Source organism: Phasianus colchicus, chromosome 7 (assembly GCF_987193195.1).
Source record: "Phasianus colchicus chromosome 7, bPhaCol1.hap1.1, whole genome shotgun sequence".
Taxonomy (NCBI): Eukaryota; Metazoa; Chordata; class Aves; order Galliformes; family Phasianidae; genus Phasianus; species Phasianus colchicus.
The window spans coordinates 10,220,889-10,248,525 of NC_143442.1; the positions used below are offsets into that span (position 1 = coordinate 10,220,889).

At 41.2% G+C, this 27,637-nt stretch overlaps 2 protein-coding genes across 4 annotated transcripts in view; one reads left to right on the top strand and one right to left on the bottom strand.

Moving 5' to 3' along the window:
* ADCY5 (adenylate cyclase 5) overlaps window positions 1–4,387 on the top strand; it is a 195,859-nt gene extending 191,472 nt beyond the window's left edge. Inside the window, exons 18-21 of the mRNA XM_031590642.2 lie at window positions 1,230–1,493; window positions 1,853–2,057; window positions 2,735–2,859; window positions 4,236–4,387. Of these exons, the coding sequence (XP_031446502.2) occupies window positions 1,230–1,493; window positions 1,853–2,057; window positions 2,735–2,859; window positions 4,236–4,364 (723 nt within the window). The 3' untranslated portion in view covers window positions 4,365–4,387. The remainder of the gene's footprint in view (window positions 1–1,229; window positions 1,494–1,852; window positions 2,058–2,734; window positions 2,860–4,235) is intronic.
* A 1,812-nt stretch (window positions 4,388–6,199) lies between these two features.
* On the bottom strand, window positions 6,200–26,479 carry SEC22A (SEC22 homolog A, vesicle trafficking protein). 3 transcript variants are annotated; one of them, XM_031590643.2, is made up of 10 exons: window positions 26,336–26,479; window positions 23,388–23,616; window positions 21,073–21,276; window positions 20,027–20,190; window positions 18,589–18,783; window positions 14,152–14,270; window positions 12,630–12,695; window positions 10,416–11,391; window positions 8,069–8,175; window positions 6,200–7,049 (listed from the first exon to the last, which is right to left on the bottom strand). In XM_031590643.2, the coding sequence occupies exons 3-8, from the start codon at window positions 21,252–21,254 to the stop codon at window positions 11,191–11,193; spliced, it is 927 nt and encodes a 308-aa protein (XP_031446503.2). In that variant the 5' UTR covers window positions 21,255–21,276; window positions 23,388–23,616; window positions 26,336–26,479; the 3' UTR covers window positions 6,200–7,049; window positions 8,069–8,175; window positions 10,416–11,190. The 3 variants fall into 3 exon arrangements, with proteins under 3 accessions (XP_031446503.2, XP_031446504.2, XP_089999784.1); XM_031590644.2 differs by lacking the exon at window positions 26,336–26,479 and adding an exon at window positions 26,059–26,286; XM_090143658.1 differs by lacking the exon at window positions 26,336–26,479 and adding an exon at window positions 24,331–24,425.
* Between the last annotated feature and the right edge of the window lie 1,158 nt (window positions 26,480–27,637).

Here is a 27,637-nt window from a genome sequence, read left to right on the forward strand (position 1 = left end):
GAAGCAGATCAATGAACATTGCTATCCTCATTTATAAATGGTAAAATCTCAGAAGAGATGAGCTGACTTGGCTGTTCCAAGTCTGAGTATACTGTTTCTCCAGGCAGAGCCAAATGTTTTCCTTGTTCTGTCTGGACATATCTTCTAAAACATCTTTCTTTGCTTAACCCCATTTCCAGTTTCAAACATCTTGTTTTAGAAACCAGAAAAGATGCAAGGTGCTCTGCAGCTCCTGCTTGTCCCTTTGCCAGCATGTGGCAGGGAGATGTTGGAACAGCAATCCCTTGTATGTGATGGCTGATACGGATGGCTGTGCTGTGCTAGTCCATGATAGAGTGCAAAAGTGCCAGGAGACTTTTTGACTCCAGCTCTCCAGCAGTGGCAAAAGTTATTGGGGGGTAAAAAAAAAAAAAATTAAAGAAAACTTTGCAGTGTTAGGAAAGTTTTGACTGCTGCCTCTGTTGAGCAAGTGGTGCACAGGATGGCTCTGGGGCATCCATAAGCTGAACTGCTCAGTGTGTCCCCTCAACTTGTTGTGCATTCTGCAGTTATTGCCTGACCCTGCTTTTGTCCATTGGTCTTTCCACTGAAATATTCAAAGTAGCAAAAAGTAAAACAAGGGGTAAAATACTGCTGCTTATATTGGGGTAAAGGAGGAGAGAGAAGCAACCACCTCTATGTATTTACCTACAAACTTGAAACAATGACTTGAGGTGATGGTAGTACTGGGCAAGTCTGCAAAGACGAGCTATTGAATCCTGCTGGGAGTTCTGGTTCCAGCCTCAAATCCACATCTGTTAGAATGAAAACAAAGCAGCCCATTTTCCTCATGGTCCCCTTTGCCAGATGTTCGCCTTCTGCCACCGGAGCCGAGGGCTTTACAGGCTGGTGAAAAATCCTCTTCAGCCTGTCATCTTCAGCCTGTTTCATGGGCTCCATTGTAACTGTATGTAATGACCATCACAGTACCCCCATAAACCTTGTGGAAAGGGAGGGACCGTGTACTGAGCTAGGCAAAAAGCCCTTTGGCTTTTATATACATGTGCCCACAGACACACAGTCTTCCAGTGCAAAATGTGATCCTGCATTTTTTTTGTCTCTGTCCTCCTTTGCCATTCCCCCCTTTCTTCTATTTCTGTCCTCCCTGCAAGCTCGTGCTCAGCTTTTTTCTTTCCTTCAGAGCAGTTACCAAAAGATATAAGCGTGTCACTCTCACCCTCCTAAACTAGGCCACTGAAGAGAAAGAAGAAATGGAGGAGCTGCAGGCCTATAACAGACGCCTCCTCCACAACATTTTGCCGAAGGACGTGGCAGCCCATTTCTTGGCTCAGGAGCGGCGAAATGATGAACTGTACTACCAGTCCTGCGAGTGCGTGGCTGTCATGTTCGCCTCCATAAGCAACTTCTCTGAGTTTTACGTGGAACTGGAGGCCAACAATGAGGGGGTGGAGTGTCTGAGGCTGCTCAATGAGATCATTGCGGATTTTGATGAAGTAAGTCACAGAAAATTTGTGTTGCTAAAGAAAACTGAGCGATGAGTTCATTTATTTGGGCTTTGCTAAGCTTATGAATAAGCTTATGAAGGAAGGTGGCTTATTGAACCCTTGTGTCATGTTTCGTTTCTCCTTACTCCAGAAGTCTTTAATTCTTTTCCTTTCAGATGAAAATCCCCCTCCTTCCCTTGTCCATCCTCAGAATCATTAATCCCCTTTCCTTGTGTAATTTGAGTAATGGAGACTCTGTCCAGCACTTTGTAGTGCTTGTACCAAGGCAGGACACTGGGCAGGAACATGCCAGCATGTATGCATTTGACAAGCTTATTCAGTTCCCTTGCAATTCTCTCGTGTAACAGATAATAAGTGAAGACCAATTTCGGCAGCTGGAGAAGATCAAAACCATTGGCAGTACATATATGGCCGCGTCAGGCCTCAACGACTCCACTTACGACAAGGAGGGGAAGACGCATATCAAAGCTCTGGCTGATTTTGCCATGAGGTTAATGGACCAAATGAAATACATTAATGAACATTCATTCAACAACTTCCAGATGAAGATAGGTAATGTCACTGTTTATGGGATTAAGTATTGGTAGCTGTCATTCTGAGCTGGGGATCTTACAGAGAGAAAACAACATAGACATTACCTTAACTGTGCAGGGATGTTGATTGTTCTGTACCCAGTGACAGGAAAATAACAGTCTGCCTGCCTCAGCCTCTGAGAAATGTCAGAGCAGTTCAGTTAAGGCTGAGATGTTATTACCAAAGCTCCCTGGAGAACCAGGAGCGATCGAGCAACAGTCCTCTGTGCACAAAGTCTGTTATCACAGCACGGTCACATGGGGTGGTTCTCCTTGGGCTCAATGCACCTGCGATGTGCTCTCCTGCCCACGCTCCCAGTGGTGCCATTCAACAGCTGGTATTGGACATTGGAATAAAAGAGACAGGAAAGGAGATTAAAGAGTGAGGATGTCCAGTGTTGAGTTCACTCAGAGGCTTTCAGGCTGCCACAGTGCCCATCGCGCAACTGCCCAGCATCACAGTAGCTGTGTACAGATGTCCAGTTAGCTTGGCAGCCGGATGGCAAATAACCCTTATCCCATCGTCTGGCACTGGGAAAACAGCTGTGGATTGAGCAGCTGATCAAAGAAGCCAACTTTCCTTTAAAATGTCTTTTCCTGCCTGAAAAATAACTTGCCTCAAGCTTCACATGTGATGCATTTCTCCCCTATTTCTAGGCCTCAATATTGGTCCTGTTGTAGCTGGGGTGATAGGGGCACGTAAGCCCCAGTATGACATATGGGGAAACACGGTGAATGTAGCCAGCAGAATGGACAGCACAGGTGTGCCTGACAGGATTCAGGTAAGGCACTCAGTGGAAAACTCATTTATACTGCCTGTCTCACTTATGGTTTTTGAAACTTAATCAGAATTGGAATTTTTGTTGTATTTTATTCATTTATGTCATACATTTACTTACACAGCACTGACAGAAAAGCAAACCAGGGAATGCCAGCGGTAGCATCAAGTTATGCCTTATAATTTTGACCGTTTTAACAGCCTTGGGTTAAACACTGGCAAAGTAGTTCTGAGTAGAAGTGTTGAGTGGAGTTTCCTTCCAGCTGTGCTGCCTGCCCACCCATGCTGGTAGCTGTGCTGTGGGACTGCACATAAGTGCGGGCTGTTTGATTTTGCAAGGACTTGATTCACAAATGTATTTCTGTCTGTCACTTCTGTCTGCTGTGCCTTCCCCGTTGTGAGGCTAGCAAGGAGCCAGGCATTACTGGAATGGGAGTAACAACCTGGAGAGTGAGGGCAGTTAAACTGGTTAATGGAAAGCTGTAATCCAGGCATCTATTTGGTGCTCAGGCAGTGACATTCCCAGTGATTCATTTCACTGTCCTGCTTTTGCTGGGCCAATGCCCACATACAGATTGTTGTTCCCTAGGAAAATACTGAAGAGATGTAAAAAATAATTACAGTAACTGATGTGAAATCCGAGAGGGAAAGCCATGCTCTCTCTTTCCAGCTCAGCTGTCAGATAACCAATCAATATTTATCCAACACCATTTAAACTGTCCCACAACAACTTTTGTTCCCTGAACAATTTTTGTTCAAGTTAAACAAAACGACACAGCAACGTTACAGCAAAAGGAAGGCAGGAATGGAAATATTAGAAGCTACCTGAAGAAGGATGAGAAAATACAGAGTAAGAAAGGGTTTGCCAGTGAGCAGGATTATTTAAATTATTAAATTATATAAATTAGCAGGAAGTTGCTGCTGTTTTTGTGGTGCTTGTTTGATAATAAAGTTCATGTGAGGAGTTGATGTTTATGTGATGTTCACATTATGAGTCTGTCAGTGGGGCTAAAAACCTCAAGTGCTGTGAGTTAGATCTCAAAATCTTGTAAGTTTGATCAACTGAGGTGCCTGATGTAATTTGCAAAATCCTACTTTGAGCCCTAGTTGGTAACTGAGAGCAGTGAAATACCTAAAAGTTATGTCTTGGAAAATGCAGCTCTCTCCAACTCGTGTACCTGTATGGCTTCTGTAGCTGCTCAGTTTCTAAAGGCTTTGTTCTGCAACTTTTGATATCAAATCTCTCAGTGACTGATATGAGAGTCAACTTAGAAACAGAACTATCCTACTTTAACATTACCTGTTGTTCACCTCAAAAGCAAAGGAACAGACTGCGTGGAAAGCATGACAGGCATATGTTAACTCTCATTTATTCTGCAGGTTACCACAGACATGTACCAGGTTTTAGCAGCCAACAACTATCAGCTGGAATACCGAGGGGTCATTAAGGTCAAAGGCAAAGGAGAAATGACCACCTACTTCCTAAATGAAGGTCCTCCAATCAGTTAGCACCAATTGCAGCATCGCTCAAAGATGGAATCTGCATTACAGAAGATTGTGACTCAAAGAAGAATCACTTTTTGGCAGCAAGTCTAAAACGCAAAGCAGTTGAAATTTCACACAGTGACTCTAGAGCTGGTATCAGCAACCTCTTTGGCCACCTGTCCCTAAAGGCAATGGAGAGAAACCACCTGGGATTTGCTCCTGGCTGAGTGCTAAACCGACCAAAGATGTGTACTACAGCATTCACAGATAAGATGTGAATTTGGGGTTTTTACAAAGGCTGCTACTGCAGGATGATCTAAGAAGCTATTTAAGTATTTATTGACGCAACACAACATTTACTTGGTTGAAGGAATGTATGATTCACTACAAAGCATTATTTTGGAATGGATTTGCACTCCCATAACGTTTCCATCCCATACTGCCAGCTATTTGAAGTGTACCACTGTGCTTTTATTAGCTGTTTTGAATGGGCTTTCAAAATTGACACCCACTGTTGCAGCACACAAAAAGGCCTTTTAGAATGGCATCGTTAATGTTTTAGTGTGAGAAGACGTTTTAGCCCTGGCCTTCTTTTCTCCCTTCTCTTACCTGGCTCAATGACTGCTCTTCTGAGCAGGGCTGGCACATCTGACGACAGGGAAGATCGAGATCAAGAAAGAAGGTTCAACAAACATATTTATTAAGAAGTCTTCTGTGCTCATCCTTGGTATATATCAGTTTACATGGGAAAGACTAGATGTAAACAAGAGACACTTTGTGGGAGAGAACTCCCCTGAAAGTTGTTGTGGGGTTTTTTGTTTTTTGGTTTTTTTTTTTGTATTTTTTATTTTGTAATATTGAAAACATGGAGATCTAACAAATACCAAATTCTATATTTTGTAAATTATATATAAATTAGAAGGCAGGCTGTCCACACCAAGGTGTGTTGGGAGGTGTATATAACCTGTTAGACTTTTGTGTAATTTTTTGTGCATAATACTCTGAACACAGACTTGGCAGTTTTCAGATTATCACTATACAATCAAACACGTGAGGTTCCGGGCTGAATCAGATGCATTTTAAAAGGAAAATCCAGAAAAATCTGCAATCCCAACGAAGAAGAAAAAAAACCCAACAAGGTACAATAGTTCAATGCAGCATTCACACAGAGGGTGGCATCTTAACAAATGGAAACAGGACTTATTTTATGAGCTTTAGCTAATGAGACGGTATCTGTCAAGCATGTTAAAAAGCTCTAAGCAAGTCTTCTAATTAACTGTAACAGGAACTCTTAGGAGGAAAAAGAAATTGAACTTTCATTTTGAAAAAAAGCAGTTTTCAGAGATGGATTAATAGAATCTGATGATATGAGAATTGTCTGCTATTGTAACTGCCATTTGACATTACAAAGAACTATGTACTGCAGCATAGAGTCGACTTTCCTGTAGTAAGCACTTATTTAAACTGTCACATTTTCCATTTTCAGGAGTTATTTAGCTGATCTTCAAAAAGAGGCTTTGATGGCAAATGTGTGTATGAGATGAGTGACCTTAAAGTACAGTGCCATTGATATTGTCTGACATCTTTATCACTAGCGGGGGTTTATGAATAGTTCACTGTTACCATTTATGTACCTTTTCTAGCTACAAAAGAAAAATCCCTTGATATTTTATTAAAGAAAAGAAAAGATTTTAAAAAGTTATATTTTTTATATTCTATGAGGGGCAAGTTTTGATATTGAATTTGGCTAGTGCTAAAAGTGGCTCCAATCTTTTGATGTTTAATAAAGTTCTTTTCCACTCTTCTCAGGGCAGAATTATTGTAGTACTAACAGCTTAATGGTTGCACTGTGGTGGTAATTTATTTTTTCCTACTTGACAACAAGTACAAGTAAAAATCCATGGGTCTTTCTTAATTAAGTTGCCATATTGCTAAGCATAACCCTAGCATTAAGCCATTTAAGTGCGAGCTTAAATGGCACTGCCCCTTTCCTTCCCCTTGGAAACATCTCTGAAAAGTATAGTATATTGACTTCTGTAAAACTGCCAAGTCTGCCCTTGTACTATACTTTTGCTCCTTGACATCCCTCCTGTTTGCAGAATACTTACGTTGCATCATGCCATTATGCATTTCTTGCCCCCTCCGCCTTCCACCCCCTTGGTCCCCTCACTCAGCTCCATTACCTCCATGCTATACACTCATTTTTAGGTTTGCTTTCTGCTTTATGAAAGTCTGCAGTCGTCTTAACTTTTGATTCATCTTAGGAGGTTGTGTTGTCAATGAAATTTCAAGTCCCCAGTATCTCTAGCTGTGATTGTTGACAGTGTGTCATGATCATTTCAAGGGGTATTCACACACTTTACTCTGGATCTTGCAAAAATGGATACAGTTATGATTTCCCATGGAAATTGAAATCTATTTAAGTAATTTAACTATATTAAACACTGTTTCACTGGTAAAGCGTGTCTGTTTTATTTTAGATGCAGCTGGCTAGTGAATAGATTGGATGGCACAGAGCAGCAGTCAGTCAACTACAGAGGGATGATGGGGCCACACCAGTACTGTACAGTACCCACTTAGAGCTCTCCCAGTCCCTCCCTGCACAGGGAGCATCCCAACTCCCCTCTAGTGCAGGGATGCTGTACACACATACCTTCAGCTGTTAGTCCTGGGATAGCTGACACATCCTTGCAGCAGCACTATGAATAGCTGATTAAAAAAAAAAAGGATTTTAAGTAGATCACAGTTTCCAAAACATTACACAGATACCTCTGTATTTGTCCTCACAAAGACACCTTAAAGAAGGCAGCTACTTGGACAACACAGCCCTTGTTAGTTTTCTAGATAAAAGTTGCTGCTGGATTGCTCCACTAAGTGCCACACTTATCTACATCAATCCCCAGAAGCCTGTGGTCTAACTGAGAAACAAAAGGCTCCATCTTCACACTGATTTTTTCAATTTAGAGTCTTTTATACAGGCAGATAAAAATGGAAGAACTTCAAATCTGTTCCTTGTTAGGTAGGATTTCACATATGTACTGAGACTAAAACTGCATTAAGAAGGAGGAATAAAGTTCTTAAAAGACAGGCTTAAAAACCAGCCCTCAGGGAGGTGCTGGAGAGTTGCTTCATACTTTGTGTGTCTCCCTACATAATCATAAAGCAGCATCTCAGGACATTGCCTGACATAAGCCACTTCTGCTAGCTGGACAAGGGTATTCCCAAAGGGAGGGAGACCAGTCTTGTGCCCTCTCATTTAAGTAAGTTGAGAATTGTTGCCCACACCCTCTGTTTTCCCTCAGTGCTTTATTTTCCATCCAAAAACCATTTTGATGAATGCACTGTGTCTGCCTGTGCAGAATGAAATTGTACCTGTAGGAGGCACTGCATTTGTTCCAGGTGTCCTGCACTGCCAGCACACCTGGACCCCATCTTGGTACATTACATTACTTGGGAAAAAGCTGCAGCTAAAAACCCTGCCTAGAAGGAAATATTTACTGTCCACTGACCTTCCTGACTGCCTCTGAAGACAGTCACTTCTAATTTGAACTTAGGGGGGTAGGGGAGCTTTCAAAATTGTCTTAGGATGTCTGCCAGCTAACCCAAAAGCAATGTTTCAATTGAGAGGAGGCAGAGAGCTCACTTGGGATGCAGTCTGACAGGATCAATGTAGCTGACTGAAGCTACACCAATCCAAAACAAATGAAAACAAACAAACAAACACTCACCTCAGGTTCCATTCTCTTGATCCTCCCTCACGAGCTTTTCAATGGAAGAAGCTGGAGCACTTTAGTGTGGTGAAGGCAGCAGCATTGGGCAGCAGGCAGGCAGTTTGCTGTAAGAAGCAGAGGTTTGCTGTTATCTTCCCATCCCCGAGCACCTCTCTGTCCCCATTTTGCTGAGGAGGGCTGCACAACACAGTCAGGAGACCATGTGCCTCGTGTCAGGCCTGTCCTGCCCAGGATCAGCATGGACAGAGAAAGCTGCGTCACCAGCAGTTGGCCCTACATCTTTTTGAGCACACGGTTTCAGATCCAAACACCTATTGCCATCTACTGGAAACAAATGTGCAGCTTCAGCTGGGCAGCACAGGCCCACTATCCCAAATCAGTCGTTCCTCAGTCCTTCAGTAAAGAAATGATATATTGAAGAATCAATACTGAACATTAAGTAACCACAATATCTGCACAGGAAACCATTTTCCATCATCTTATAGATCTCTGCTAGCTCTGAAATATCTAAAAAACAGTCCAAGGAACACACAAATACATTCCATGATGGAAAGCTGCCTTCTTTCTACATCCCCTCACTAGATACATTCCTTGCACAAGAGAGACAGAGCCTGTGATTGTGATTTGGGCCCAAATACTGAATGTAAGTGAGCAGACCACCAAGAAAAAGTTCAGACGCTAAAGGAAAGCACACAAGGAAAAATGAATTTTTAGAAGCTCAAGCAGGGCACTCTGGGGTAATCAAACCTCATACACTGTGAAAGTCAGTCAAGCGTTGGGTGATTCTTTACTGCAAGTGAACTCAGATTGTGAAACTTTGTTCAAAAACAAAACAAACAAAATGATACTGAGGCTGCTGGATGTACCCATTCCAACCTTAGAGAGGACAAACTCCATAAATGCAGCATGATGTGGGCTCTGCTTCTACTACATGCCACAGAACAGTCGAGCAACAATGAATGGCTGGCACAACTCAAACCAAAACAAACCACACTGCTCCAGAGAGCATTCAGCTTTCATTAATCCATCCTCACAAGTCCAACTCTGACATCTGCAGCTACCAGCAGGGAAGCACCTACTACTTCTTCAATAACACTGGATTGTTACAAGCAGACAGGAAGCCCTGGGAATTAGCAACCAACTTTCACCTCTAAGCTGCTCTCGCTTATCTTGCATTTCATTTACACAACATTTCAGCACATCCTGACATTACAGTCAAGCTTAAGTAATATCCTCAAAAGCCACATTTTTAGCACATAGTAATATCAAGTGATGAAAAGTCAGACTACCAAACATGCATCACTGAATTTTCCTTGTGAATTTTTTTTTTTTAAATCAGTACCATAAAAACAAGCAAACAAAAACCCAACTGTCTTCTGCTATGTAACAGTTGCATTCATTCACTACACCCGTAATCATCCACTACTTTAATGACAGCAGAACAGGAACAGAATTATGCCAACTCACACTGTAGCAAAGGAAGTTTTCATTCCTTAAGGAAGGAATTCCTTAAGAAACAGCAGGAAGGGGTCACAGAGAAAACAAGATTATCTGCTGACATATAAACCAAAGACATGATGCAAGAGAAAAGTCCTCATATGTACAAAAGCAGAAGCCAAAAACAAAGCAGTATTTTGGGTTCATTGGGTCTCATTCATGAGAACTTCCCCACCAACCAGCTGGGGTGAAAAGGCAGCAGGACTGCTCTGGACTTTGTGAGCAAGATAAAGCCTGGATCCTTTCTCAGGTTTACATAAGTTTCTTGACTAAAATGATCTTTTAAAGAACTAAATAAAATATCTAGCTCTCTTAGTGATTACCTGACTCTAAACAGCCTACTGAAACACGCACCATTTTGGAATGAAGTGTGACACCTTAGAGCACAGCAAAGCTCTGCCAGTCTCCAAATCCAACAGCACAATACATTCAGAAAAACTATTTCAGTGAATTTTTACATTACTGCAAATCACACATTAAAATCTCTCAACTTGCATCTCATGAAACAGCACAGATAGCTGCCATCTAATTGCCAAATAGCAAAGCAATCTAACTGATCATAGGAATCACAGAAACTGAAGGTGGTACAACACTGCTGCTACTGTATTTTGTAATTGCTAGATGTCTCCTGGTCTATTCACAAACTTCAGGAATACCTCAAGGATGGCCCTCTTGAACACAAGAGGTTTTATCACAGCACAAAAATACATAAAGTCACAAAAATGAACATTCCAATTTGGTTTTTCATTTATGTTAATCAGACTGATTTATCCTGCTTATCTCATCATTCCCACATTTTTAAAGGTATATAAAAAGAACAATAGCTCTTTTTACTCTTTTTACTCACCTGCTGGTCCTTTCCTTTCATCTCTCCAGAGCTCAGAGGAAGTGCACTGAAGTCTTGGGTTAAGTGGCAGAACTCTTCGGACCATTCCTGAAACAAAATTCTGTCCACACAGACCACTTTCAAAGGATAACCAAAAGGAAACCATCAGTGACAAAACATACAAGTGTTTATAACACTAGATGGATGGCCACAGGTGCCAAAGAGCTGATACCAAGAAACAAAGAGTTTCCAGGTTATGTTTTAATCAAGAAAACACTCACGCAACTGTCAACGTGTAACAAAACATTCCAAAATTTAGTAGCTTACATATTCCAAATCTAGTTTGCTAATATGCAACAGCATTTTTAATATTAACTTAGCCTATCCTCTACTGCCTCACAAAGGCAAAACTGATTTTGGAAGTGAAGAGCTTGCATGATATGCAGGACACATACTCTAAGTTCCTTCCATTGACATACTCTCGAACAAAGCTTTTTTCATGCCACCAAATTGCCCCAAATGAGTCTCCCATCAACATATATTTTACTACATGATACGACCCATTTCTCTCCTCTAGTTCTGCATTCATCTGTGTCCTCAGCTGTTCCTTTAAAAGAAAAGGTTTTTTAACCAGCAAGTGAAAAATGTCCGCAGGCATCTTACATTGCTTTATTAAAAAAAAGGAACAAAACCAAAAAGCGCCATCCAGCCAGCTTCTTCTTTTGGAGAACAGCTTTACATTCCTGAGAGTGAATATCTGTTGGAACAAGACTGCCTCTAAATGTTCCAGGACTTGTCAGACGTTATAATCTGGGGACTTCCCCTGCGGTCGTCGCAGTCGAATTTGCAACGTTGAAAATGCTCCCACAGTCACGTGAAAGAAGAGCTGCCACAGGTTGCGCAGTTCATACAGGTACATGTTACACAGGCAAATTAACCCAAAAGTCAGGAAGGATTTGGCATTCCTCCAGCCTGTGTAATATACGAACAGGTAACACTGTCAGGAGAAAAAAAATGGTATTACTGCACAGAAAACAGCTTCCAATAAAGCAATGCCTCTGGTTATTAGTGAATTACCAAAAAATACCCCACAAACAAGTCAAACTCGAAACAAGTAACACCAGTGTTAACATAGCCCATGCTAAAGTAAAGTGGATGTTCCTGGCAATCTCCAGTCAAAAACATGCTCTTTGTTCTGCTTCAGAAGAAACACGATCCAGTGTTACGACCTCTTCAGAGGAAAGAGTGGAAAAGACATGGAAAATCTCTAAAAGGACAGAACTGTCCCACACTCTTTTGTGAGAGTTATCTTCACTTTTGCTATTGTTCTGCCTACTTCATTTCCACAAAAAGAGTAAAAAAGAAAAAAGAAAAAAGTTTGTCTCATTTGCATTTGAGCCATTTCCATCTGTCAAAGACAGTTCTTGCTGGGCTGCAAGGAAAATACCATCACCACTTAGGTTTAATTTTTAATCGAAATTTCCTCCTGCAGAGCAAATAATGATGTTCACACCAATATTCAACCAAATTCATCATCAGATTATCTAAGTATGTTCTTGGTTATTTATTTGCTGTGTTTTATCTCTTCCAGAGAAAATTCTACTTCATTCTTTTAATTATTTATGCTCCTCCAAAAATGCCAAAGCATTTTACACTTGCAGCCAAACAATACAATTTACTGGGGTTACTTTATGGAAAACCTACAGACATGAAATGTAAGCACAAAATGTCAGACAGGAAAACACAGTGAAAAGTGACTGAAAGATTTCAAAAGGAAAGAGATGCATGAGAATGTATGAAGTGAGAGAAAATCTTGGGTGCAGTGCCTATCTATTAATATATATATATATATATATATATATATATATATATATATATATATTCAAATCCTTGCAAAGAAATGCTAGATACACTTAAGCTAAGAAACTTGTACTTGAAGTAAACAAAAAGGTCTCAAGCAATGGAGATTATAACAGATAAGGTACACCAGATCTCTTAATCAACCACCTGGAAAAACATGTCAGCAAACAGAAGATGTATGTATGAATCTACTGTGTGACAGTTTATGCTCAATGCATTAAAATACAGAAATTATTTTTATAATGACTCTATCCAAGCAGCTGTGACACTCAGGAAAATATGTTTTCCTAAAATTCTATGACTTTATGTTGACACTTATGCTTGACTGAGCGATGTGTCTCAACTTTAGTGAATTAGGCAAGCACCAGAACACACCTGGTACAAACAGGCTGCTGTTCCAAGAAAAAATGCAATAACATAGCTGAAATCTTCACCTTCATTCTGTGAAAATAAAGCAAAAAGCAACATTTTACAATGTTTCAATGAAATACCAGATTGCACCTATGGAAGTTCTTCAATGTATGTTAAGAGAGCCTTACACACAGATTTATACAGATTCCTGTATAAACTAAATCAAAGCTGGCAATGGGCACTCTGCACAACTCTACTCTCCTGTAGCTTCCAAGAATGGGAAACAAGGTAAAAGAGAAGGACACAAACTGGCCACTAGGGTGTAGTAAAATGCTACACAGAGAACAACGCAGGCCACTGCATTAATGGCCACGAGAACAAACAAAACAAGTTTAGCAGACAGATTATTAGAAAATTTTGTTTTCTTGAAGGAAAAGATGGGAAAAAAATACCTGATGTGTACAGATGTTTCCACTCTGTGTTTAAAAAACAAAAACAGCAACAAACAACAAAAATGGGTAGGTCTGTACATAAAGGCCAGGCTGGATGGGGTTGTGAGCAACCTGGTCCAGAGGAAGCTGTCCCTGCCTATAAGCAGGGAGGTGAAACTAGATGATCTTTAAAGGTCCCTTCCAACCCAAACCATTCTATGATAAAACTGACCTACATACGTAATGCAGTACTCTTCTAAAGCACAGGCAAATCTTTGCCTCACAGCATATTTGCTGAAGCTCAGGCTGTAACAGTTTGGCTAATATCCAGGTCAAATGCTGGGTCAAAAATCCCACCCATGTGCCAAGAAGGCCCCACAGCATGGGGCACTTTCAGTGCTCCTGCTCAACTCTCTCTGAGACCTCCAAGATTACTGTTTCGTTAAGTCTTTACATATAACTACGTAAGTAACCAGAATAAAGGTTTGAGCAGAGTTCACATAAGCAAATAAATGTGTGTGCGGGGGTGACGTACTTTTTTTTTGTACATTTTTGTTTGGAAACAAGGAATCACTTGGTATTTTCCCTTGCATCAATCCTTTCAGAACACCACGAACAATAAGTAACCTAAGGTTTACGAAACATAAACAGAAACACAGAAAGGTTTCTAAAAAAGGATTTTACGAAATGGCTTTCCAGATCTCTGCACCACAGAACTTTTTTTTTTAAAAAAAAAAGGCCAGATTTTCACAGCTGTCCATCATTTCCTCACAAGTATTTTTTCATAGTATCTATTAAAGTGTTTCATATCCTGGTATAAATTTAGGAAAAAATTCAGGAACACTGTGTTCACATACCTACTGCTACCAAAGTATCTACAGAGAGCGTTGGTCACTCACCTTCCATTACTTCTGTATTTCCCAACATTAATGAACAGTGCACCACTCTCAGAAAGGATACATAGCTTATCAACAATGTAAGTGTCATAAATAACGATCTGACCTCACAACCAAGTATTTGTGAAAATAAAAGCAAGACTTACTTCACATAGCAAGCACATTCAGAGATGACAGCATGATTACTACGATGAACAACTCATAAACATGGTACAATACCTGTAGAAGACTTTCTATGGCATGGAAGCCACGAATTAAATTCAAAGCTCCGCACAAGAGACTAAGTACAAACGAAACAATCCCAGGCAGAGTCACAGGTTCCAGACGTTGGTGAGGAGCTGCAAAAAGACAAAAAGAAAAACTCAGTCAAAGTGGTATATTAAAAAAATACAGTAAAATATTAATCTAATTTTTCAGTGTCTTCTAGTTCAGGAGACTGCTGAAGCAAACCACAAAAAGTATTTTTTTTTTTTTTTAAGAAGAGGAAACATTTTAAGGTTTGAAGGAAAGCATATTTTCCTTCCATTAATTTAAGACCAACTTGTCTCACTATATTTAGTCTTTAACTCTTGTACATTCAACTCACTCAGTAAGGTCCTGAAAGCTGCTTAAACATGCCAGGAAATCAATGGCAAATGATGCACTTGCTAGTAAAATTTGCCCACGATTAATAGCCAGGTAATAGGTCACACACTTAGCAGCTCCTCTCACAATCTCCGTTTTTCCTTAACACTAATGTATTAGCAGAACTATCAAGACTTATTTAGCTGCTTGCTGAACTGGAACACTCTGAGGCAGAGCCTATTACTCTCCTCTACCTTAAAAAAATGCAGCCGGGGAGTACCAAAGGCAGAAACAGAAGAGTTCTGAAACTACAGCACATTACCAACCTTAAAACCTCATACAGGCCTTCCAGACAATGTTTAAAAGGACATTAAAATTAAAACACTCTTTCCTTTGGGCTTATCTTAATGTCACAAGTACATAACAGTTGTGTATGTTTGCAGTGACTGTCCCTTTCCATAATTAATAACAGAAAGCAAATATGAAGAAGTGATGCAAAACTCTTAGCAACACGGGGAAAACAAAAGGACTGCTGAACCATGCTTAAATCACTCTGTTGGAACCACCCAAGTGTAAAGATGTGAAGAATGAGGTTAATGAGCTGCAGCACTAATAGAGAGAGAGGGGTGTCAATCCTGGCTGTGCACTCTGAATACACCCAGTTTATGAAGTTGCAGAAACTAAACAAAAAAGTGACCAAAGCGACGTTGCACTGATAAGCAGACAGGGCTGCTGGTCTGACTACCAGTCTGTGATAACTTGCAGCACAAAACGAGTTCTGTTAGCTCACTTGTGCTAAATTCAGTATTTAATAATGAACTTAAAGGAATATTACTAGAAACCACTCTGTTATGGTTACGTACAGCATCTGCACACCAAACCATTGCTTAACTCTGACTCGTAACTTTTCTTTTCTAAATAGACAATGTCACCTAGAGTGCAGCAAACAGCTAAGGGCTGATGCGACTGCTTTTGCTCCCAAGTGTTTCACTAACTAGTGAATAAAAGCAGTTCTCTGGTGAGTTCTGACAACTCACACACAGCTCTCCATGCTGGTGTAACCGGGTTAAATGTAAAGCAGCATGTATTAAAGTGTTTAAAATGCCTCTTTGGAACCACATGGAGGAAAAGTAAACCGTGCTGTCAGTTAAACAAGAGAGACTCTGAAGAAGCATGAAATTACAATGTTTCCCTCTTATTAAAACAAACAAATAAACCTAAAAACTTTAATGGGCACTGTAAAGTGCTGCTGATGTCCAGAAGCTCTCCCAGGCCTAATAAATCTCAGTTTCACTATCAAAGGAAAAAAAGTCATTTAAGTACAGTAAAATAAAGGCAAAACCATAAGAATGAAGGAGTATTGGATAAGACAGGGCAAAGGCTAGCTGTCCTCAAGTCAGTTCATCTACAGATCTTACAAGGATCATAACGGCTGTATCAAAAACTCTCTTCAGAATTTCTGGTTTCTTTGATCCTTGGCTTGCTGAACTAAAACTTTGAAGTTTAGATAACAATTTAGGAAATTTACACGACATAAGATACTGCTTTACTTGTAAGAACATTTATTAAAAAAAAAATTAATGGGTACACCATCAGGCAAAAAGGAATTTTGATCCAAGAACTGTTCCTCTGTTGGAAAAAAAAAAAGCTCAGAAAATAGTCCATCTATCCAAACCAAATAAATACCTAAAATTTCACATATCAGCACATTGTCACCCTATTTCTAATTCCTGTCAACACCTACATATACATTTGAAACAAAATCTTACCCATAATCTGCGCTTCCTGCTTCTCTGATGCATAGCTTAGCCCTATTACTCACTGCACACAACAACTTTCAGTACAGCAACACCACTTGTGCCTGACTTCCTACCCTACTCATTTATTGTACTTAGTTCACTTATAGCGTGCCATATTTTTAACAGGACAGCATATGTAGAAGTTACACTACGCAGAGCACATCTTCTGGTGAGATGCATGAGTTTCAATATGGCCAAGTGTCAGGTCCTGCATTTTGGTCACAACAACCCTACAGGCTTAGGGAGGAGTGGCTGGAAAGCTGCCTGATGGAAAGAGAGCTTGGTGTACTGATGGACAGTCAGCTGAATATGAGCCAGCAGTGTGCCCAGGTGACCAAGAAGGCCAATGACATCCTAGCTTGTATCAGGAATGGTGTGGTAAGCAGGACTAGGAAAGTCATCCTGCCCCTGTACTTAGCACTGGTGAGGCCTCACCTCGAGAACTGTGTTCAGCTTTGGGCACCCCCAGTACAGAAAGGACACTGAGGGTGCCTCGCAGCAGGTCCAAAGAAGGGCAACAAGGCTTATGAAGGGCTTGCAGAATGCGCCCTATGAGGAGAGACTGAAGGAACTGGGGCAGTTTAGTCTGGGGAAAAGGAGGCTGAGGGGAGACCTTATTGCTCTCTTCCAATATGTGAAAGGTGCTCACAGCAAGAGCAGAGTTGGCCTTTTCTCACTGGTGACAGGACAAGGAAAATGGCCTTAAGTTGTGCAGGGTAAGTTTGGGTTGGATATTTGGAAACACTTCTTTACAGAAAGGGTTGTTAAGCACTGGAATAGGCTCCCCAGGGAGGTGGTTGAGTCACCATCCCTGGATGTGTTTGAAATCCACTTGGTTGTGCTGCCCAGGGACATGATTTAGAAGAGGTTTGTTAGTTAGGGTGGTATGGTTAGGTCATGGTTGGACTCGATGATCTTTAAGGCCTTTTCCAACCTGAGTGATTTTATGATTCTATGCTGTCCTTAGAGCAAAAGGGAAATTCTGAAGTTCAGTGAACAGACTGTGTAGCAAACATCCAGAGAAGATTCTTTTCAAGGAGGGAGAATTCACAACAATTGTGAAGCATTATGAAGGTGTCAGTAGACATGCTCAGAAGTCACATTCAAGATGCTATTATTCAATAGCATTTAAAACTGGAAGAGCTGAAGGAGGAAAGTGCAAACCTTTCATAATGTACAGCCCTTTGATGACAAGTTTCTACAGCAGTTCAAGGATGAAAAAAGATAACTGAACAGAGAGACGCATGGAATTCAGAGGAGGAAGAATGTTAGAAGTAACCAAAAGGGGGAAAAGAACCAGAAACCGAGATAGAATAAAAGAGGACAACAGAACACCTTCCGTACAGACAAGCTGTGGGGAGGTGGGGAAAAGATTAATCAAATGATCATCTGCCACATCATAGACAGTTTAAATGTACAGCCAACACTGATGCAGGCAGAATTCTCAATAAATAAAAGCTTATTGTTTATAATTCTTCCAGTTACAAACTGATTCAGAGCTCTCAACATCAGAAATCTTAGCAAAAGTTTCAGCCCAGTTGAAAACCATATCATGCCATATTTACTTCCTACATTAGGTCAACTGAAGTTTAAAAAAAAAAAATTAAAGACTGCTTAAGTGAATATGACAAGTAATACAAAATGGCTGTTACTGACATCACACATAAAGCACTTATTTCAGATAGAACTTCTTCTAGCACAACTCTTAGGAAGTATCTGTGATTGTGAAATTCCAAAGCATCTGCATCCCACTGGGCAGAAATAATCAAAACTGTGATATATCATAGAATGTTGTGATATATCATAGAATGTGGAAAAAAAAAAAAAAAAACAATCATCTCGTTAAGTGCTCTTCTTCATTTGCTTATTTTCATGTAGATTTTTTCCTTCAATAAGCTGTCCGTTGAATAGGCACATATCTCTCTATGAATGCATTGAAAAGATGAACACTTAAAGCTGAGAACAAAATAGGTATTTAAGCTAAAGCATAAAATTGTCATGATATAACAGGTATTTTAAGAACACCATAGTGAAAAACCTTTTTTTTTCTGAAGAAAAGAACAAACATTTTGGGAATGCCCCAACTCTGGATGCATTCAAGGCTAGGCTGGATGTGGCTCTGGGCAGCCTGTTCTGGTGGTTGGCCACCCTGCACATAGCAGGGGCTTGAAACTAGATGATCACTGTGGTCCTTTTTAACCCAGGCCATTCTGTGATTCTATGAAACATTAAAATAAAGACAACTCTGTATCTTTGTCACTTAAGGATGAAAATAGAGAAGTTTAAAACTTACCTGCAGATATCTTACCGGTACCCTTATATTCTGCTGCAGATAAATGTGCAAACCCATTAGCTGAACCAAGTTCTGACAGGGAAATTTGACAAGGTGGCCTCAGTTTGATTTCTGTCTGCATGTCAGCAAGATTCATCTTTGTTGATAAAGAACGCGTGTTGTTATATCTCTGTTTGGTCCTCTGAATGAAATTATCTGTGTAAAATTTAACAGTTATATCCTGATGGACTTCTGTTTATAAAGTAATCCAAAACCATGCAGTTTTATGCACTACACATTTCCCAAATTTGAACAGAAGGTTTGAAATGCCTACATTTTTCTTGGCACATTCCAATACTCTTCGGTTTTGTGACTAATATATCATGTGCTACTTAATTCTGCAAGAAAAAAAAAGAGTCTCTAGAAAGCTGATTATTTTATAATAGTGAATAAACTCAAGACTTTTCACTGCATGATACTGAAAGAATTGCTAATACAATGGATTTACTGCACTTATTCCAGCTTTTCTGCTAAGTTAAATATCCTTAGGAGAAAATTAACTCCTGAATTCAAGTACAAACTTGGGTATGAGATGTGCCTGCAAAATATGCAAGCAGAGAAAAGCAATACCACATTATACCAACATAAAGACTGTAATAGACCTACATTCTAACTCAGCAATTAGTAAAATGAAAGCATAAAATAATTTTAAGGAAATCTTTATAGACAAACATCATACAAATATTGCTACTAATGGACTGACTGAGCTACAGAGAAATTAAATAAATGGAGCATTTCCTCAATATTCATTAGATATTGATATATATTATAACTTCCTCTAGAATTGCAGGTTTTTTTGCTCTGATGCATTTATAAGAATACTTAAAATAACACACAGCTTACAGTATTAAAGCAACAGATATTAATAGAATCCATAAGAGCTGCAACAAGGTTTATATGAGATTAGTTGTATCTGGAGCTTGCATGACAGAAGATTAAAACGCCTATCATAAGACAAAAAATATCTCCTTTCCATGCACTGAATCAAAACTGCAGCATAGCTAAGAGTCAACAAGAAAGTGCAATCTTTTACTTGAGAAATTTATGAAGCTCTGTGCCTTCACGGGTTGGAAATGTTAACAGGTACAAAGTCATCAGTTCCATGTATGATTAACTAGGAGAAGTTGAACTCTGATTTGGTCAACAAGTTACAAGCCTGAATCTACCTGAATGTCTGCATAAAACTCTAGCAGCTCAATTTAAAGCCAAGAGTTGCTTTCTTTTGAACTGATCCTAATTTGAGTTACATCAGATTCCAAATCCACCTGAAGCACAGCTACAAGCTATCTCAGATGTTTCTGTTTTGTGTATATTAAGCTGCACATCTATTTAAATAAGCATGCGTGAGTATTTAAGTAAGCAGTGTGAGAATGAGCATGAAAAGAAATCAGATCCTTACCAAACTCTATAAAACAGTACGGTCTGACAGCAGTATTTGTCTTCATCATATTGTAGGTAGTGATGAACTCTTTCTGAAGCTCATCCAGGAAGCAGAAAGCCAAAACACTGGGATAGTTTTCAGTGCACAACATCATGTAACTTACTCCCAGAGAACTGATAAAGCTGTAATTGAGACAACAAAACCAGAATTTCAAGTATCTATCTAGGTAATAGGCAGCTTCACTAGTTTGATCTCATATTCCACAATCAGAAAAGCAAAAAACTGGGATAACAAAGGAACTAATGCTTAATGAAAAGTCAAACTCTATTTTAGAAGAAAATAAATTCAGTTTTAGTCAATGTATTTACACACGTACATTGTGTGTGTATGTATATATACATATGTACACATCCACTCATCCATGGATGGGATAATCAAGTTTTGGGATCATTATGTAGTTTTTAAATCTGCTGTAGACTAAAAAGAGAAAATAATTAAATAGTTGAACTGCAATGACAAAGGACAAATGTGATAATTTTTTTGAAATTAACTTTGAAATTAACAAAAATGCTTCTAGTAAGTCAAAAACTTTTATGTTATAAATTTTTAACTAAAACTTCTACTGAAGTATAACCAGGCTTCAAATCTTTCTACTATTTCTCAATTTGCAACTTTCGATATATAAATACTGCCAAGTACTACTCTTATTAGTGACATGACTAAGGCAATGGCCTCAAGTTGTACCAGGGGAGATTCAGGTTGGATGTTAAGAAAAATTTCTTGACAAAACAAGTGGTCAGGTGCTGGAATGGGCTGCCCAGGGAGATGGTGGATTCACCGTCCCTGGAGGTGTTCAAGAAACATTTGGATGTGGTACTAAGGGACATGGTTTAGTGGGAGAACACTGGTGGTAGGTTGGACAGGATGAGCTGGGAGGTCTTTTCCAACCTTGGTGATCCTATGATTATTCTGAATAACCATTTCTACTGTACAAGCATTAACTTTACAGACAAAGGATGCGACATGTGAAAAAAGATGTTACATACATAAAAGAGAAGCCTTACTTTATGTTGTACTGTCCAGTTTTCAGAGTACATCTATCAGGAAGCTGAGAAAGTTTCTTTGAGAGCATTTTAAAGTATTTTCTACATTCTTGCACTCCTGTGCTTTGATCATAATCGGTAGATGCAGACAGTGGGAGTCCATCCCTCACACGGACCACAGAGGCAGATAAAATCATAGACATTGCCAACAGAGTTAACGACAACCTAAAGCAAAACACAAAATGAACTTAGAAATATACGACAAGATGAATCAGAACTGAAAACAAAGGAGTTAATTAAAGGAGTGATTAATCAAACATTCCAAACTTTGTGTTGGGCTCAAGCTTAAAACAGAACAGGGGGATAATTTGCAGCTACAACTCAGACTGAAGCTCTAAGTGAAGAGGACCTATTAGTCCATGCAAAACACAAAGTGGCAGTAAATAGAATGGCCATTTTCAAACTTTTTTTTTTTTTAAATCAGAATTTCCATAAATCCTCACCCAGAGATACCTATAAAGGGGGATACACTATTACTCAGCCTTAGCACTGCTGTAATTGCTTTCTTCAAGCTGAGAATTTTATTATTATTATTTCAAATGAAAGAAAAACGATAGTGCAAACAAATAACACCACCAGCTGGATAGGAAGTGTGTGTGCTATAAGCATACATCAAATAGAAAACATATCCAGGTCTTGATAGCAACAGTGTTGATATGCTTTCATGAAACTTACTGAGTGCTTGCTGAAGTACCTTGACAAATAGAGATGATATCAAATAATAAAAATCAATGAATAAAACAGCAAGGAAGGTAATCCAGCTCTCCCAAATCACAGCAGAATTTCTTAAACATAATGCATCTTCCTTCTTATCTGGGTCTTCATTTTTACATCTGTGAGACATGTCTGTCAGTAACATGGAAACACTGGGCAGGCTGAGGAGGTGCTTGCAAAGCCTGTGCGCTTTTCCAGTATTGAATTTTCAAGTGTAACAATTAAAGCTTTGGGGAATCCAGACACTTAAAGAACAAAAAAATTGTGTACTTAAACATTTCCCACACAAAGGGAGTAAAATTCTAGCAGGCAATTAACACTATCAACTGTATAAACACCCATCCTGCAGACAGTTTTTCAGGAGAGATGACAAGTTTAAAACTTTCAAGTTCTTCAAACCTCACGTTAAATCAAAACATGCAGAAGTTTATCAAGACAAGCTTTATGCAGATTTTTTTAAAAGAAAGATTACTCTGACAAGTGGGCGAACTGCTAGAATCAATCTGAAGCCAAAAGCAAACACTTCCTTGTCAACTCCTAACACTGCTCTGCTGACTCCTACCATTTGCTACACCTATCACTTCAGAAATTATGGAAAAAGTGGGTTTTGCCTCCCTCAGATGATGCTACTGACGTTTCATATAGTCATAAACTGAAACAGAGAACAGATTTCTGAATACAACTGAAATATGCTTTAGTGTGCAATACTGACGTGTTTATAGCACCTTTCAAACCATGACATTAACAGTGCTTTACGAGCCTTAGCATCTCAAGGACTGGATTTTGAAAACCTAGCAATGCAAATTTTCCCCAATTAGCACTGCCTCTTCATAAAAGAAAATAAATGAAACAGCTGGTTTTCCCCTGAACTCTAATCTTTCCACTTTCTCACTCAACAAAGGTTATAAATAAGGATACTTACTGAGTACTAATCAATACTGAAGTTGTTACTGCTGAGAAAGACACATGTACTAATACAAACACAGAAGATTTACTGTAATTTCCAACTTAAGAAGCTCAGTCTCATCAGCAAACTTCAGCCTGCTTTGAGAAGATGCAAGTTAGCTATGCACTGAACTTGGAACAGCAGCAGAAGCCACCACTGTCTGCAGTCTACTGAGAGCCTCTGAGCTCTATAAGGTATGCTTGTCATTTCAGCATTTCATTACAGAATTCTTCATTGTACAAAGTGTTTTCATCAGGAGGATGTACAAACAAAAAAATAAAAGCAACCAGAAAACTTCAGGACTTCCCAGAGTTAATTTAACCTGCAGTTCTAGAAATTTTTCTCTCTGTGCGTTTAAATTAATGTACACACTTCCAGCAGGACAATTCATATGGAAAACAAATGGCTCTTGTACCCTTAACTATACTGCTAGCCACGTGCCCATGGCAGCAGCTCCACAGCATGACAAAGCTGCAGAGGAGCTTTAAATTGCAATGGTTCTCACATAATTATCACTTGGGACCTGATTCTGAAAGGGACTTCTGCAAGCTATATCAATATGAACATAAGAACTATAATGGGATAGCAAAGTTTAAAATTCCCCTCATTAACTTACTTGCACAAGACGTAATTTCACGGATCTGCATTTCCTCTGATGAAGCAAATAACTCCATTAGCAGCTAAAGTGAAAACAGGAACGTATCTCCATGTCCCATCCTAGGAAAAGGCAGTGAGTATGATGGCACTGCAGGAGGAGATCGGAATCCTGTTGCCAGCTCTCGGAAGGAAAAATATTATTCTGTTCACTGAAATGATCTTGATTGTTACAGCTCATCTTGTGCCATCTGATGAGAACAAACAGAAAAAAATAATAAATGTATTTACTGGATAACAACGTTCTTAAGGTCTTTTTATGAGGGCACACTGGTTGGAAAGGCCTGAACACACCCAACAGGATCACACGGGTACTCAAGTAACAGGAATATTAAAACGTTTCAGTGTTCCTTAGCAGAAGCTGAAGAAGTCCCATTACTTCAGTCATTTGGGAACAAATACATTGCCAGCTGTATAGTACATTACTAATGCAGAATAAAATTGCCTTGTGTCTGAATCCTACCATACACTTCACATATTAAATTCAATTAATTTATTATTTCCTCCGATTGGAAAATTTAGGAACGTAGCACAACACGACCACAGCTCTATATCCAGAGCATACAGGCTCTCAGTATTCAGTCTAACAACAGCCATTCTACACTCAAGGATAAAGAAACTACCACTAACAACAGAATGTATGTGTGGGCACGATAATGAAACCATTAGAGGTATTCCTTTCATTTAGATGTCTATCTTAAATAAACATTTGCATAAATCTAGAATGAAAACAGTTACATTCCTCAGGACTCCTATTTAGAGAAATTAGTCTGTTACAGAAGATAAGCCAACACTGCAACCTGCCAGTTCTCTCTATGTACTATAAAATAACACAGGGAAAAAACTCTGTTTGTCTTAATACCAACAGTTAATCAGCTTCCACTATCATCCTTATGAAAACCCACCCAGTGAAAAGATGTATTTTTTGTATTTTTTTCTCAGCTTCCTGAACTTGGAACAGCAGCAGAAGCCACAGCTTTCAGCACACTCAGAAAGCTACCTGAAAATGAAGTCAATAAAAGAAATACCACACTGTTGCACAATCACATGTACACACATGTACAGCACCTGTACTGTAAAACAACATTCAGCCTCACCTGAAAACATTTTTAAAAGTTCATTAAACCTGACTTTATGTAGCCCTCAAGACAACAGATTCAGAGAAGGCATCATGCAGTAATGTGACATACAGAAGGGGAGACTGAGAAAAGAGCATTAGTGATACAGGACTGGTTTCAGAACTAAGTTTAAGTGTCTTTTTTAAACTCATCTTCAGAAGTGCAGATATTATTTCATCATTACTTCAAATTCCATAGGCTTTCACAGAATCACACAGAATCACAGAATGGCCCGGGTTGGAAGGGACCTCAAGGATCATGAATCTCCAACTCCCCTGCCACATGCAGGGCCACCAACCTCCCATTTAACACTAGACCAGGCTGCCCAGGGCCCCATCCGATCTGGCCTTAAACACTTCCAGGGACAGGGCATCCACAACCTCTCTGGCAGCCTGTTCCAGCACCTCACCACTCTCTCTGTAAAGAACTTCCCCCTGACATCCAACCTAAATCTTCCCTCCCTCAACTTAAAAGTAATTCCCCTTGTCCTGCAGTTATCTACCCTTTCAAAGAGTTGACTCCTCTCCCCTCTGTAGGCTCCCTTTAGGTACTGGAAGGCCGCAATGAGGTCACCCCACAGCCTTCTTTTCTGCAGGCTGAACAAGCCCAGCTCCCTCAGCCTGTCTTCGTAGGGGAGGTGCTCCAGTCCCCTGATCATCTTTGTGGCCCTCCTCTGGACCCTCTCCAACAACTCTCTGTCTTTCTTGTACTGGGGGCTCCAGACCTGGACGCAGTATTCCAGATGGGACCTCACAAGAGCAGAGTAGAGGGGAACAATCACCTCCCTGTCCCTGCTGGCCACCCCTCTTTTGATGGAGCCAAAAAATAAAAATAAAAATCATAGAATGGCTTGGGTTGGAAAGGACCTCAAGGACCATCAAGCTCCAACCCCCCTGCTGCAGGCAGAGCTGCCAACCTCCACCTTTAATACTAGATAATAATAATCTATGTCCTCCGACCGCACTCACACCACAAATGGTCCATAAACCCACCACACGTATGGGGAAACGAGAGGGATGGGGTTTGCCATCCTGTGCTACCTAAGCCCTGAGGGCAGTGACAGGTGTTGGGCTCGGGGTAACACAGACGGTTCTTCACAGGACACGCAGTCAGCTCGCAGGATTGCTTGTCACAGGATGCTCTCGATGCCCAGACGTCAAGCAAACTCAAGAAGAAACTTGAAAAGCTCCCAGAGAAACTACGTAGGTTCTACAGACTAAACCATCGCACTGCTCGGGGAGATTCTGAACCCCGGGGACCAACAGGGAGAGCTCGTTACAGCAACACCCCGCTGCGCCCCCGCCGCTCACACCGTTCCCTGCACGCCCTCACCGAGCTCCCTCTGTCCGACGCCGCAAACAGGGCCGCTGCGGGCTCAGGGAAGAGCAAAGCCCGGCTCCGTGCAGGAGCGCAGCCCGCCCGTTCAGCACACGTCGGCCTCTGCCGCTCTGACACGTGGCCCCGGCCCCGGCCCCGTCCATTCTGCTGGGTGACGAAAAACGCAACCTGCCTTACTTTCGTGCCAGATTCAACCACCATCCCGTTCACTTCTGTTATGCAGGCGCTCAGCACCGAGAGCCTAGAAAGCGGCGTACGTCGCAATGCTTCCAAGCACCCCGCTACAGCCGTTCCCACCGGACAGCAAGGCCTCGGCCCGACTGGATACCCCGCGCACAGGCCCAGAGCCCACCGGGCCGGCGGGCGGCTCCGTCCCCCCGCCCCTCGCCCTCCCTCAGGCCCGCAGGCGGCGGGCGGGCCGCGTCGCCACGGCAACGGCCGCGGGGAGCCTCACCGGAGCGGAGCGCGGCGCGTCGGCACCCCAGCACCACCACGGCGGCCGCGGAGCACTATGGGGACGGGCCACGTCCGCCGGCGCACCGGTGCCATCACGTGACGCGGAAGCGGCCCCGCCATTGCTCCGCGCGTGGCGCCGGGGGCGGGGCCGGGGGTGTCGCCATGGCGACGCGCCGAGGTTGGGCCGGGCCTACCGCTATGGCGGGGCTGCTGCCTGTTCCTTTGGCTTGGGTTCCTTTGAAAGTAAATGAGGCTTTGTAACCGTGCCCTTTGGGTTTCGCTGTGTGATAACTTTTTGATTATTCGACCGGTTTCCGCCGAGTTCAGTAGAAGCACGAAGGACTTGGCGTGTGCTGCTTACCTTCACATTGGTGTTCTCCTGTTAGGCGTCAGCTGCCAGCCCATAATTTCACCCGTTCCCGGAGAAATCGACAGCATGCTCTGAATGACAGTAGAAAGATGAAACGTGGTGAATCTCGTTACTAGCGCCAAATAGAGATGTGTACATTAAAGCTCTCTTTACCAATAGTAGAATAAGAAAGCAGAATAAGACAGAGCCCAGCAGGGTCTGTTGTGACAGGGCACAGGGAAACAGTTTCAACCAAAAGGAGGGCAGGCTGAGGTTGGATATCAGGCAGTTTTTCATGATAAGGGTGGTGAGGCATTGGCACAGGTTGCCCACAGGGGGGGTGGATGCCCTGTTCCTGGGGATGTCCAAGGTCAGGCTGCACTGGGCTTTGAGCACCTGATGGAGCTGCAGGTGTCCCTGTTCACTGCAGGGGGTTGGGCCAGATGGCCTTTAAAGGTCTGTTCCAACTCAGTTCTATGGTTCTATGAGTCTGTGTATAATTTTCTCCCTGTTTCTCCTCGTTACCATTTCCCTGTCATATCACGCGATTTTATTCTGTCAGCTCAGCTCTCAAAGGCAAGCAGTCCATTTCCTTACTAACACCTTCAATTTCTTTGATTTTTACTCATTCTGCACAAGTGCTTGCTGCACCGTGTAGTGCTGGCTGCGTGCCTCATGCTCTGGTCACACTCAGAGTCTCAGCAGCAAGGTGACCAGGAGAACAGCACCAAAATGCCTCAGCATTTCCAAATCCGAGTCTGCCTTCTCTGAGCATCACCTATTGCTATAATAAGACACCCTGGGAACCCCAAGTGCCAGCATACTGATGGCACAGCCTTGAGACAGTGCCTGGCAGTGGTAAGATGGCTCCTAGGCAGCCCCTTGAGCTAATGAGTGTTGTGGCCTGCCAGGAAGAAACGCTGTCCCCAGCCCTTTTATAGAGCTGAGCGT